At 36.4% G+C, this 15,201-nt stretch overlaps 1 protein-coding gene across 4 annotated transcripts in view; it reads left to right on the top strand.

Moving 5' to 3' along the window:
* RGS12 (regulator of G protein signaling 12) overlaps positions 1 to 15,201 on the top strand; it is a 244,785-nt gene that overhangs the window by 125,907 nt on the left and 103,677 nt on the right. For all 4 annotated transcript variants that reach the window (XM_078148696.1, XM_020992154.2, XM_020992159.2 and 1 more), the window contains one exon: positions 14,190 to 14,211. In XM_078148696.1, the coding sequence (XP_078004822.1) occupies positions 14,190 to 14,211 (22 nt within the window). The remainder of the gene's footprint in view (positions 1 to 14,189; positions 14,212 to 15,201) is intronic.

Raw genomic sequence — 15,201 nt, 5'->3', positions numbered from 1 at the left:
TTTGAAGACTTGCTATATATATTAAACTATTTTTCTATGAGATTAGACTTCTCCTTCAAATGCATCATTTGGCTCCTGAATCTGAATGTCTCATTAAAGAATAGAAGTGTTTTGTTTGAAAGAAAGAAATCTTGTTGGCCTTCTCTGGTATACCATAGATGGTATTTAGTACCCTGTAATGCAAAGAGATGTTTCCAGGAAAACTACATTTCATGATAACTGTTTATCACTTGCTAAAAAGTTTAGAATTGGCCTTTGGGTATTCCAAATTTCAGAAAATACAGTGCTTATTTTTGTGCAGGCACACATGCCTTGGGTGCCTCTGGAAAGTACCAGTTCTTCATACATAAATTAGGTTAATTTTGAACATGTTTATATTCCTTATCTCTAAAAGAGACTTAAGTAATTATTCACAAATTTAAAGTATAACTTTATAGCTAATCTCGTTCATATAAGTCCTTAGACCTGTTTCAGTTGCTACAAAACCTGGAGACCACCAGGTAGAGAGAAGAACACTAAACTGAATTTTTTTCAAAGGTACACTTATTTTGACCATTGTAGCTCTGCTCATACTATTCCAATTTTATTTAAACTTTAAAAAACTCTTTACTTTCAGTTTAGTTTATTTAAACTTGAAGGAACTCTTTGGTTTCAGTTGAACATATTCTTCCTAAAATAAATCTATTTTCCTTTCGTAATTTCTAAAAGAGATGTAATCTGTCCCTCATCTGACCCCAACACATTTGATTTTTTTTCAGTCATTCTTTTTGCAAGTTATTGTAACAATTATGTATTGTGCAACACTAACTCTTCCCCTCACTGTGTCCTTGCCTTATCTTTGATGTTGGACTCACTCCCCTTTTCAACTTTATTGCTTGTTACTCTCTGAAGTACAGTACTATATACAATCTGTCTCCTTCATCCATTTGCCTGTTCTACTACACAGATCATAGAAATAATTCATTGCAGGCAATAACAAGCCTAGCCTCTAACTATGTACATTTCACCTCAAAATTAATCATTCTGTTTCCATTTTTTTGTATGCCTCCCGTGTATTACAGACTCATAGTTACACTGAGAGTAGAATTGGTAGGAGGCCCTAAACCCATTTAATCCAAATCAATGTCTAAATAAGAGGTTATTCTAGAGAAAGCATTCTTAACCTGGGGTCTCTGGAGATATTGGATAAGTTTCAGGATGAAAAAAAATTGTCTTTCTTTTCATTAACTTCTAACATGTAGCATTTCCTTCAGGCTTTACCGGATTGCCAGAAGAAATCTAACATACCTTTGGTGTCCACACCCAACTCTCACCTGTGGCTCCAAGAAGCTGTAGCATGCGCAGTAGCCACATCCTGGTAGAACCATACTGGCAAATGGACTAAACCATTTTCAGGGTAACTGACAGGCCTCAAACCCATCGGTGAGTTAGGGGGATGTCTGCCCTAAGCATGGGAAAACTCCCCCTGGTGGAATAAGTGGATGAGAACACTTTGTTCCAACCACTATGGAGGCAGCTGAAGCTGGTGCTGTGGAGCACTTAGAACTGGGCCAGACATCAGAGATGCCAAGGTCATCCACTGCATTTTGAGCCATCACCAGTCGTCTTAACTTTTGTCCTGCTACTGGACTTTGATGACTCAGGAAGACAGAGTGAGGCTGACAACTTTTGGCAACTCTGCTTCACTTAAATTAGATTCATATCATCTATGATGTCATAGATCTTCAGAAATGAAGGATGAACAACAACAGTGAGAGGAAACCAAACCTCTTGAAGCAGCCCATTCTGTTTTGGGGCAGCATGTTTGAGGGAGTTTTTCATTAGATTCTACTGAAATCCACCCTTTCTATAATCATAGAATTTAGTGTCGGATTTTGATCCTCGTTCTGTCCTCTGGGGCCAAACAAATAAGTCTAATCCCTCTTTCCTGTGACAGGTCTTCAAAGATGTAAAAATCATTATCAAGTTTCCCTTATATCTTCTCTGCTTCAGGCCAAACATACCTTACCCCTTCAGCCGAACCCCTACTGTATGATGTCTCATCCTTTCACTCTCTTGGTTGTTTTTCACTGGATGCCCATGAGTATGTCAATGTTCTTCTTAAAGTAAGGTGCCCATAACAGAATACTAGTTGACATATGATCCGATGGGGCACAAAATTCTCTTTAAATTATTTGAAATAGATTGGGGAAATGGGTGATTAGAGAGAAAAGGGAAACGTGCATAAAGAGAATGAATTTTGAAGATCATTTGAGGGGGCAGTTTTGAATGATTGTGAATATTTAGAAGGCTTGAACCAATTATGTTTAATAGTGCCTTTTTTGTCCTCAAGAATTACAAGTTTATTCACAGAAAGCTCTCTTAATCTGCTTCCAGAGTAGGAGCTTATAGGAATAGTGACAATTAGTTACCAAACCCAAAATCTCAACATACAGTACGACAAAGGTTTTTCCCTTTGTAAAATCTTATTAAAAGCACACTTTCTTTTCCTGAAATTGGGCCTTTCCTAGAAATATAGTAGTTACACATATAATAGAAGTTTGTGTAAAAGTTTAGGACTGGAAATAAATAATATGATAGGAACCATGGGGTCCTAGAGATAAAAGGGACCCTTGAGGTCATCTCATCCAACCAGTCTATTTTACACATGAACAAACTGAGGTCCAGAGTATTGAAATGACATGTTCGAAGGCAGTAAGTGGCAAGGCTAACATTCAAACCCAGGTCATCTGCCTTGAAATTGCTTGCTTTTTTCAGAACACCATCAACATTTAGTAAGCACTTAGTATCTTTCAGGCATCATGGCATCCATGGACCCCAAGGGGTTTGTACATAGATTTCAGGAAGTCAGTGAGCTTGGGTGGGAAAGAATTACTTCTTTATCTTCACCAACCTTTGGTTTCCTTTCTTAAGAAATTATTTTATGTACTCATAAACATTCCAGGAAGGAGTCTGTATGCCATAACAGGGGGATCAGAAAAGGTTTGATGTAGAACAGAGGTGTCAAACATGTGGGCTGCATGCCACCCACAACACTCCTGAATGTGGCCCAAACTACATCAAAATGTAATTGGGAAATATTTAACAAAACAAAAATACAATAAAATATTGATAATATTACATTTAAAAACTAATTTAATATGTGGTTCATAGGCACCTTATGTATGGTTTAGTGGCCCTCATTTTTAATTGAGCTTGATACCACTGATGTAGAAAATGGTCCTTGAGCTGAATTATAAAGGAAACAAAGGATTCTAAGTGGTGGAGATGAGGAGGGAGGATATTCCTGGCATGAGTCACACCCAGTGCAAAGGCACAGAGGTAAGAGACAGAGTATCATGTGTTAGGAATAACAAGAAGGCTGGTGTGGCTGTATTGTAGAGGAGCAATGTATAATGAAGCTGGAAAGGTAGGTTGGGAGCAGGTTGTGAAGGTCTTTAAAAGTCAAACAGCAGAATTTATATTTGATTCTAGGGGCAACAGGAAGTCTTTGTTGTTTATTGAGGGATATGTGTGTGTGTGTGTGTGTGTGTGGGTAGGTGTGTGTGTGGGTAGTGTGGACGAGGAGGTAATATGATCAGACCTACACTTTGAGAAAATCATTTTAGTAGCTCTGTGGAGGTTGAGTTGGAGTAGAGAGAGACTTGAGGCAGGAAGAAAAATTAGGAGTCTTTTACAATTGTCCACTCTTGCAACAGGCAAAAGGAGATGAGAGCCTGAACTAGGGTAGTGGCCATGTCAATAGAGAGAAAAGGACACATGCAAGACATGTGGATGTAGAAATGACAAGATTTGGCAACTGACCCATTGTGGGAGTAGTTGAAGATAACCCTTAACATTGTGAACACCGAGCAGCTAGAAGGAGGGTGGGAATAAGAAAGTTCTGAAGACAGGGTAGGTTAATACAGGATGAAAGCCAATAAGTTCTTTAGACATAGGTTTGAGAAGTCTCTGGGAGCATCCATTTTGTCCAATGAGATAATGCATGTGAAAGCATTTTGTTAATGACTAAGTTCTGTACAACTGTATTATTCTTATCAGTACCTTGACATAAAAAGTTGTGTAAATATGCTTTATATTGATATACCACATTTTAAAACATTAAGTTCTAATCTAATACTTTTTCAAAATCAGCTTCAGTAGAGATTGTTTTTATTCCATAAGTTTGTATTTATATAAAACACTTAAAACTTTTATAAATATTTATTTTAAAATAAAGTCTTCAAAGGGCTTGTTTAATCTAGTCTTGCAACTTATTGCCATGGGCAAATCTAGACAAGTTTCAACTGAACTATCAAGTTTAAAAAGCAAAATCCTTTGGGGGAAAATTGATTGTCTAAATCTTACATACTATATATATAGAAATAAGATATTACATTTCTTTGTAACACAGATATATTGAAAACAGTATATATTCCAACGTTGAGACCTTGCCTTGGAATTTTGATCTGCTTAATTTGGTAGTTTTTCAGTGCAAGGAATTTAAATTGTAAGCAAGAAAATATACTCTTTCCTGGGAAGATTTTTCACTGGCAGTTCTGTGTTTGTGGCTGGCCCCTCTGTATAAGTACAAAATGTAGACATGGGAATTTGGGAAAACTCCAAGAAGTAAGACAAATGAAAATAAGTTATTAATGTAAATTGTGCTATGTATCAGATTAAGCACAGGGAATTTTAGGTTTTCATTTGTAAGCATTGCCTCTAATTTATAGTTGTCAAATTGTATCGTGTTCATTTATAATACCTAATTTCATTTTTAACACTTTATTGATATAGAGTAATATTAAAAAGAATCATATTCTGGAGTCAGTTTCACTGTTTTCTATATGTGGGTTATCCATGGAAATTAAAAAAAAAGTTCCAGGCTGGCTTTTTTTTTTTTGCCACTGCTGTATTTCTGGACTGCCTCTCCTAAACATTACTGAATATGCTATGCTGCCTGCTATAAGGGGAGGAGGAGGGTGAGCAGGGTGGAGTCAATAGTTATCTTTAAGTATCTAAAGTACTGTCTTGTAGAGGAGGGATTAAACTTGTTTTCTTTGGTCTCAGACTGCTGAACCAAGAGCAATGGCTCAGTGGGAAGTCCACAGACTCTTGAGTCACAGGATCTAGGTTCAAATTCCACTTTTGGAAATCTCTGTGTGGCCTTGGGTAGGTCATTTGCCCTCCTTAGGCCTCAGTTTCTTCATCTATAAAATGAAGGGTTTGGACTAGATTCTTTCCATCTCTAAATCTATGATCCTAAGTTGCAGAGATACCGTATTTGGCTTGCAGTAAGGAGAAAGCTTTCTTACTTTGGCACGTTCCCTTTCTCAGCAGATCTTCAAGCAGGTCTACTTTTCTTGATACAATATTCTGCAGATAAGAGCAGGAGAATGTAAAAGAGGAGGCAGCTAACCCTTTAGGGGTACCTTCTTCTGGGAAGCATTCTGTGATCCTCCTCAAATGAGCATGGAGAAATTTGTATTTTTCCTTTGTGCTTGTCACACTCTGTTTTTTATCATGAATATTAGGTAGTGTTGCAGAGTGAATCACGTTCTGGGATCAGATTCAGAAAGACCTGGGTTCAAATACCTGGTCTGACACTAACTAACTGTGTGACAATGGGCAAGTCATTTAAGAAAGCTCTTTGAGATTCATGTAACTCATTTGCTATATAAACTATAGACAATACCCCTTTGACGGCAGGGACTGTTATTTGTTTCATCTTTGTACACATAGCAGCTAGTATACTACCTTGTACAGATTAGGTGTTTTAAGTGTTAGTTTTAAATCCAGGTGAAGATACATATTCTATAGGCATTTGAACATCCTCTTCCACCATTCTTATAATGGAGAAAGGGTAAGACTAATTGGTAAAATTTTCAGCACAAAAAAATCTAATTTATATTTTCTTTTAGCAGTTCCCTTTGATTTTCATTAGAAGTAGTAAACATAGATAAGACCAAGTATAGTAAAAGGGAAGCTGGGAATTCTGAGAATATTATTTACCATAGAGATATGTTTGAAAAGATTTAAACATAATTGTCAGTTCTATGCCCACTGCCTACATATATTATCTTCTGCTGGAGAATGTCTGTCTAGGTTTTTATAATCATAAAGTCTTTTTTGAATCAGGCTATTACTTTTTAGGATGTAGAGGTTTTGAGGGGAGGAAGGTAATTTAGCACAAATTTATTAAGCGCACACTATGTGCTAAACATTGTACCAGGCACAGAATAAAATGATTGCTATTTCCCAGTCCTGATCTCAAGGAGCTTATAGTCTAATGCAGTTATATCTTATCTTATCTATATCTGTATCTCACATACATATCTGTATATTCTATGTATATAACATATATACATCTCTGTGTATGTGTGTGTGTAACACAGCATTTATTTTGATATCAACTTCATTTCCATGTATATTCCTCCCACTCTCCTACTGGGTGATCTGTCCCATAAAAATAAAAAAAGAAAGAAGAAAGTTCAACAAATCATCCAAGTTTAGCAGTATCTACAGTGTTCCATACCACAGTCCCCACCTTTCCAAAGAACAGGACAAGGTACATTTCTCATTTTTTCTCTTAGGCAAAGCTTGGTCATTATAATTACAAAGTGTTCATTTAAAATTTTTATTGTTGCTTACTTTTACATAGTTGTAGTCATTTTTTTATGTTATTCTTATTCTGCCTACTTCACCTTGCATCATATATCCCGGTATAGTATTAGCCAGTTATTTTTATGATGCAGTAATATTCTGTTCATTTATGTATCCCAGTTTGTTCAGCCATTCCCTGCTTAATGGGCATCTACTTTGTTTCCAGTTCTTTGCTACTACAAAAGGTGCTACTATAAGTATTTTGGTGTACATTGAACCTTTCTCCCCCCTCTATCTTTGACTTCCTTGGTGCATGTGTCTAGCAGTGGTATCTCTAGGTCAAAGGGTATGGATATTTTACTTACTTTCTTAGCATAAACCAAAATTTATTTCCAGAATGGGTGGATCAACTCACATAATCACTAACTATATTAGTGTGCCTGTCTTTTCATAGTCCTTCCAACATTGACTAATCTCTTATTTTGTCATCTTTCCCAAGGATTATTATATTTTTCTGTTTTTTTTCAATTATGTATTTTCTGTAGAGGTTCCGGCATATTTGGAGGACCTAATAATAATTAAAGTTACCGTCATGGACTGAGCCAATCTTATTACCAACAAGAGTTAAAAATATTCTTGGAGATATTCCTAGTTATTGATATGTATATATTTAAAGATTTTATTGTGAATATCCTTATATGTCTATATTTTTCTTAATATATTGTCTTTTTGTTTTTGTTTTCCATTTATTAATTGCTTTCATATTGTAGATACTTGTAGTGTCAGTAAGTCAACAAGAATTTATCAAATGATCATTATTATTATTATCATTATTATTGTTGTTGTTGTTGTTGTTATTATTATAAAACATTGTTCCAGTCCTTAAGATACTCACATTCTAATGGGGGGGGTGGAGGAGACAATACATAAATACTGGTGTGTATACATGATATATAGAGAGTAGTTGGAAATTAATATCAGAGGGAGGGCAGTAGCAGAGGAGTGACTGGGAGAGGCCTTTTGTAGAAGGTTGGATTTGAGCTCAGTTTTGAAGAAAGCCAGAGAATCTAGGGGTCAGAAATATGAAAGGAGAACATTCTAGGCAAGTGTAAAGGCAAAAAGATGGAAGACGGAGTGTTAGATGAACAGTGAGTAGGCTAATGTAGCTGGATCATATAGGGTATGGAGGGAGTAAAGTTGTAAGAAGACTGGAAAGATAGGAAGGGGGCAGGTTGTTAAGGGGTTTAAATGCCAAACACAGGATTTTATATTTGATTCTGGAGGTAATAGGGAGTCATTGGAGTTTATTGAATAGGGAGTGATATGGTTCAGACCTCCACTTTAGGAAGATCAATTTGGCTGCTGGATGGAGAGTCTTAGGCTGAGAGGCCAATAGATGAATTACCATAAACACAGCTTTGATGTGGAATTTATAGCTTTCCAAAATCCATTCACTGGAAACTTGCCCTGCTGTAAGAGAAGTAGAATATAGGTCTTTCAGGTGACATTAATTCAGAAGCTAATAAAAGCTTGCTTAGATTTCACACTCATATAGCAGGTTGGACAACACCATTGCATTGTAAACTGTTAATCTAGCTCAAAGCTAGATTCTGTCTGTCAAAGGATATGCTGTTATTTGAAGTTTTCTCTGACCTCAGTTTCTTTTCTTTCCAGTTCTGTTCCCTCATTCCTACTGAGCCTGTGTTTTCTCTTTGTTATGACTTCCAGTCTTCAGATTTGTAGGTCTTCAAGCAGAGGCTGATGACACTTATTGGTGATGTCATAAAGGGGATTCCTGGTGAAGTATGGGTTGCCATATGAGGTTCACTCAGATTCTGAAATTCTAGGATTCCATGAATCTTTCCCTGATCTTTTAGTCTTTCATCCTTCTGGTTTCACTTGCCACCCTAGCAAACCTGTACTTCTCTGTTGTCTAATTGCATGATTTCTTGAATTATCCTTAATAATTCTAGTTATTTGTTTCCTTGGCCTTCTTTCAGTCATATCTTCATTCTGCTTCAGGCCTTCATTACCCTTTTCTTTCTCTTGATCTTTCTTAGTGGTCTTCATGCCTCCTATCTTGCCCTTCTGTGGTCTAACCTTCACATAAATACCAAAGTAGTCTTCCTAACCATGTTACTCCTGTATTCAAAACTCTTCAGTGACACCCTGTTGCCTGTTGGACAAATACCTATTTCTTATCTTGACATCAGAAGAGTCTCCTTTGCATAATTTTGTAGCACAAGCTCTGGGCTCACTCTTCCAATTTGTACTCAGTCTGATAGACTAGTTTTATAGAGCTCTGTTAGCTACTGTTCCCCTCTAGGGTTCTGGGGGTAATTTCCCAAGTATCTCTCTATAATTTTTAAAAATTTAAATAAGTTTTTATTGATGTCTTTTTTTTGCATCATTGTAGTTTCCCCCAGTTATCCCTCCCTCTTCTCCTGAAGAGCAGTCCCATATAACAAATAGTATTTCTTAAAGACAAAAAAGAAAAAAAAGGAGAAAAAATTAGTACAACTAATCAGTACATTGAAAAAGTCTGAAAACATGCAATGTGTAACACCTGTGGATTTCCCACCTCCACAAAGGGGTAGGTTGAGGGTGTCTTCTTATATGTCTTCATTCAAGTTGTACTCGATCTTTTAAATTTTGTTAAATTCCTTTTTACTTTTTTGTGTGTTCTTTCTATTTATGTTGTAGTTACTGTGTGTACTGATTTCTTAGCTCTGCTTACTTCACCCTGTATCAGTTCATGTAGGTTTTTCCATGCTTCTCTGTATCTGTCATGTACATAATTTCTTACAGCACAGTAATATTCCATTACATCAATGACTTATAATTTATTTAACCATTTTTCCAATAGACAAGTATCTACATTTTGTTTCCAATACTTTGATATCACAAAAAGCGCTGCTATATTTTTATGTGTATGGAGACTTTCTTCTTATTGATAACTTTCTTAGAGTATAAGCCAGTAATGGAGTGTCTGCTTCAAAGGATGTGGACGTTTTATTTCACCAACAGTGTATTAGTGTCCCTGTCGTTCTACAACCCCCCAGCATTGATTATGGTCATTTTTTGTCATCTTTTCTTATTTTCAAGGTATGAAATGAAACCACAGGGTTGTTTCAATTTACATTTCTCTTTTTATTAGTGATTTGGTACATTCTTTTGTGGGCAGCTAGGTCATACAGTGGATAGAGTGTTGGTCCTGCAGTCAGGAAGACTCACTTCTGTGTTCAAATCTGACCTCAGATGCTTACTAGCTGTGTGACCTCGGGCAAGTCACTTAACCCTATTTGTCTCAGTTTCCTCATCTGTCAGATGAGCTGGAGAAGGAAATGGCAAAGAATCCCAGTATCTTTGCCAAGAAAACTCCAAATAGCTTCACAAATAAACATGACTGAAATGACTGAACAATACCATTCTTTCATGTGGTTGTGAATACTTTCCAATTCTTTTGAGAACTAGTTTTTTTATATCCTTTGAAGACTTATCTATTAAGGAATGGCTATTAGTTTTATATATATTTATTTTTATGTATTTTGGATACTAAGCACTTATCAGGGAAAACTAATACAAAGATTTTTTTCCTCATTCAAATGCTTCCCTTCTTATTCTAGGTACATTAATTTTGTCTGTGCAGAAACTTTTAAGTTTCAAGTATTTGACGTTACCTATTTTATCTTTTGCAATTGCCTCTGTCTTTTGTTTAGTTAAGAATACATCTCTCACCCATAGTTATGAGAGGTTTATGATTTATTGTTCTATTATTAAGGTCACATGTCCATTTAGAATGTACTGTGCAATGTGATATATAAAGTATTGGTCCAAGCCTAGTTTCTGCCCTCCAATAACTGTTAAGTTAATAACTTAATCAGCTATTTCCCCAAATCACTTAACCAATTAACACTAATTAGATTTTACAAAGAGCTATTTACTGAGAAGTATAGGAGAGACTGATGTACAAAATCTCCCCTAATCAGAGTTGTATTCTGCCCTCTACACAGCCATTCAGGCCCTGGTGAGGGTGGACTCAAACTTAAAGTGGTTGCTATAAAACATTCCTAACTCTAGGAATCCTTCTCTCCCTTTGTGTAGTATTTATTAAGTTCACTAATAGATGTGGTATTGATGATGGATAAGTCGATTTCTTGCTTTTGGGCCATAGTGTCACGGGCGCCAGGTTGATTTACTGCTGAGTTGGGTCAAGAAGGTTGGTGTTCAGGGCTGGCTTCTTACTGGACTCAGCTTCTCCTACTGCTACAGCTCCAGTTGTTGAGGGAACTTGTGATGGTCATTTTAAAAAAATGTATTATTTTAAAAAATTTTCAGTTCCAAGTTGTCTTCCTTCCAAAACCCCCTCCCCCACCCATTGAGAAAGCAAATATGATACCTGTAATGCATAGCAAATCATGTACATCATTTCTACATTAGCCATGTCTTCCCTCCCAGAAAAAAAAAAGCAAGGAAAATAAGGAAAGGAAATAAAAATGTTTCAATCTGGACTCAGACTTGATGCTTCTGATCTTTCAAAGTTCACAAGGTCCACTCTGTCTAATGCTTATTCACCTAAGATTAGGAAAGAATAAACACAGAGAAACAAAAGAAACAGTGGTTAACATGTTCATGACCAGATGAGAGAGAAATTAATGTCTCTCCCCAGCTGGAGGCCAATAGCAGTTCCTTTTTTTTTTCTTTTTTTTTTGCTTAACATCAGAGAAGAGAGGGAAAGTTTTGATTTGGAGCTTTTTGTATGTACATTTAATTAAAACTCAACAGCCAGTGAAAATCGAAAAGCCTTTTCTCCACCGTGTGGTAAAACAATAGAAAAGTTAGAGACTGCATAAGTGTGCTCTGAAGCGTGAAGGGAAAGGGCCCCTTTGATAGGTATTTCTGGAAGCAGGCTGCCCAGCAGAAAATATTGTGCATATTCTAAGGATCAGGTTCTCGTTGGGCATTCCCCTCATCACACATATTTTACTTTAGTCCCCTCGTGTACTTGGCAAGCTGAACAGTTGTTCTTCTCTTATGTACTCTCCTGCATCTGTGAATTCTTACAAGTAGCCCTCCATGCCTTCAGTATACTAACTTCATTCTTCCATATGTTAGAACCCTCATCTTGAAGGCCTGTCACTCGTTCCACCTCTTCTATGAAGATGATCCTGGCTCCTCAGCTGAAAGTGCTCTTTTCCTTAGATTTTCATAGACTAATTGTCTGGATCTCCATTTTGCTTTTATTCACGTTCAGCCTTGGTCCAATGAGAAGAAATTGCAATTTCTTTCCCCTTTCTCCTTTATCTTTCCCTAAGACATTTATTTATTTTCTCCTTCTTCCTCCTTTCTCCTCTTGTTTTGAGCACCAGAGACCATCACCTTTTCTCTTTGTTCCTTCATTCATCCTTGGAGGTGGTATGTCTCTGAAGGGATAATAAATGGTGTCACCACTCTTTCAGTACATAAAAGCACTTGATTATCACTTGGCCCTTTTTAATTGTTCAAACTTTTCTTTTACTTTTCTTAAGTTTCTTTAGTTTGCAATGTTTGCCCTTCAGAAATTCTGATCAGCTCTTATTTTTTCAGTAGGAATGCCTGGAAGTAATCAAATCTGTTAAAAATCCATTTTCTTCTGTAGGAATATGCTTAACTTTGTAGGCTAAATTATTTTTAGGTATAAGCCCTTTTTTTCCCCACTTTGTATCATTCCAGTTTTTCTTCCTTTTGTTGTAGCTATTTGCAAAGCCCTATGCAATTCTACTTGGGGTTATGGGATTACTCTACAGCAATCTCTGTTATTTTGATTTTTTTTTTAAACTTTGCCACATTTCTTATGGTTTCTGAAGTAATAGAGGAAGACCTAGGTTTGACTAGAACTTTTTCATTCAGCCACTTGCCTTTCCAGCTTTGTATTATTTCTCTCCACACACTCTCTGCTCTTGCCAAACTGTATTTACTCTCCATCCCCCATATTCTCCTGCCTCCTTGTGCAGTGATTCCTGTTGTTTACTATGCCTTAGGATGCTTTTTGATCCTCCCCAACCTATTGAATTCTTAAGAAATCTTTTAAAGTATGACTCAGATATAACCTTCCTTCAGCAAGCCTTCACCAGTCAGTAATGACCACCCTCCCTGTCCCCCTCACATAGAGGTTTGCTTGTACTTCTCTGACATAACTGCATGTTATTTTGTATGATTATTTTTTTTCTGTGCCTCACATCTTTACTACCTGTGTGACTGTTGAAGTAACAACTTCTTTGGGCCTCAGTTTCCTCATCTCTAAAATGAGATGTTGGACTAGATGACCTCTCAGGTCCTTTCTTATTTCCCTACTAAATTATAAACTCTTGAAAGGCAGATATACTGTCTTTTCTCTACCCCACTACCTAGCCCAGTTGTTAGTATACAACAGGTGCCTAATAAGTGTTTATTGAATTGAATTATTCTGTGTACTCATATTTGGAATATCCATGTGGGTACTTCCTCCACAATCAATAAAAACCCATCAATGCTTTCTTATTATATGGGATTCTTGCCCACTTCCTTCCATAAATCCTTCATAGAGAATCTAGCCAATGGCGTCTTTCCTCTGGGTGCCAGTGTAACACCTGAGCTGTCCATTTGTTAGCCTTCACTCTTGATACATAACTGGCTCACCTCCTTTGTTGCTGATGTCCTTCATCGTATCATTTTGCTTCTTGCTTTGTAAGTTTTGTTTAAAAACTCATGCTTGTGTTGAACTAGATGGTAAACGCCTTAAGAATAGGGGCTATACACCTTTATGACTTTTCTTTTGTGTGCCTTTTACAATGCTTAGTCCTGGATAGCACTTAGGTTAGCTGTCATTTCGAGCGTGGAGCTGCTTAAAAATTCTGTTATATCACGTGGGGCCAGTGTAAATTAGTAACACAACTTAAAGGACTTCTAATAGCTCACATTTATATAATACTTTATTTGACATAGGGCTTTTTTCCTCTGGATGACCTTATGAAAGAGATTGGGTTAGTGCAGATTATCCTCATTATAGAAATAAAAAAATTCATTTTCCTTGTTTGTGATTCCTGATTATCTAGTTTTAGGTGTCCTGGACCCAGGCGTTTGACTGCCGTCTCCAATGTTTTTCTACTACATCACTCAGTGTCTCTTTTATGGTCCATGACTGTGACATTCACTTTTCTTTCTTTCTCTTCTTTCCTTTCTTTGTTTCTTTTCTTTCTCTTTCTCTCTCTCTCTCTCTTTCTTCCTTCCTTCTTTCCTTCCTTCTTCTTTCCTTCTTTCTTTTTTAAACTTAAGAATATTGCTAAAACCATGATGTCAAAGTTGGCAGGGTGTGTTTTCTAAAATGAAAATCATGATGATTGTAAAGCTCAAGGCATTACCAGTTTGGGAGGAGTTCAGGAGGGAGGAGGGAACAGCTGTGAGAAAGCTACTTGACTCATTTAGTTGTAAGTCTGTCTTTGCTCTGACACCTGCGCTAGAGTATTTTCTCTTCTGAGCTTTCAAGTCTAATCAGAAACTTCCAGTTTTTGTTACTTAAATGGACTGATTTTCTTCCACATTTGGTCATGAGGCTTAATTAACTCATGTCTCTCTTTTTTTCCTTTCAGTCTGCAACTGTATCCGATGGTGGTAAGTCACAATTTCTTAAATATACTTTTATTCTTTTGCAGTGAAGTGCATTAGTTGTGAAAAAAGTATATTGGCCAGTTAGAAGGGTTATTTTAACAGTCATACATTCTTTACTCTGTTTTTTTTTCTTCTCAAAAACTGAAGAGCTTCACATTTTTTATAAGTAGGTTCTAGAATTTTTGAAGCTGTGTTTTTGCAGAGAAAAGGTATAGAACCTGAATGTTCCTCAGATCATTTCTGTAGTAGTTTATGTCTACCAGATTTGCTTTTGCAGCAGTATTTCATATCAACACATGCTCATGTCTCACAAGTTAAAACAAGCTTTGACGCTTCTTTTGCTGTATAGCCAGCTTTTAAACTAGCAAGTAGTACTGCCAAACTCCCAATAGATCAAGGAAGTTGTGGACATGTAGATGACACTTTAAATTGTTTTCTTTATTCCTTTACTAAGAAAAGATGTGGTGGAGAAATTGTTATTTTGATAAATCTCAAACCTGAATAAATTCAACTTTTCATCTCTTTTCCTTTGCAAAGTCTTTATGTGGAAGCCCTTTAATAGAACTGGTATAGAACAGGAAATAAATAGAACTCTTCTGCCTTTCCATTTAATAGGTCTGTGATACAACTTTTATTTATTATCGTTAGTGTATAGTTTAGCAATTTTGGGGGAGTGATTTGTAATTGTGTTGTTTTTTTTTTAATCTAAGAATTTTCTTGTCCACTTTCTTCCTCACTTGACATTATGAGTAGTTTTGAATGTACTTTTATGAATTCACTAGTCTATTTCAGGAGTTGAATTATATGCTTTCATTCACTAAAAGGCCCCAGCACTTTGTGGTCCTATAACATGTAGTATGTAGGTCATAAATAAGTATAGGTCATGAAGTTAAATTCAAGAGCTGAGGCTAGAGAATGAGCTTCTTCTCTTTTTACTCAAAGTGAAAAAGAAATTCAGTGTACTCATTGTTTAGGTTTTTACTTGCTGCTTCT

This window comes from Phascolarctos cinereus, unplaced genomic scaffold (assembly GCF_003287225.1).
Source record: "Phascolarctos cinereus isolate Bilbo 61053 unplaced genomic scaffold, phaCin_HiC Scaffold_9;HRSCAF=440, whole genome shotgun sequence".
NCBI lineage: Eukaryota > Metazoa > Chordata > Mammalia > Diprotodontia > Phascolarctidae > Phascolarctos > Phascolarctos cinereus.
This window is presented reverse-complemented; position numbering and strand designations above follow the sequence as displayed.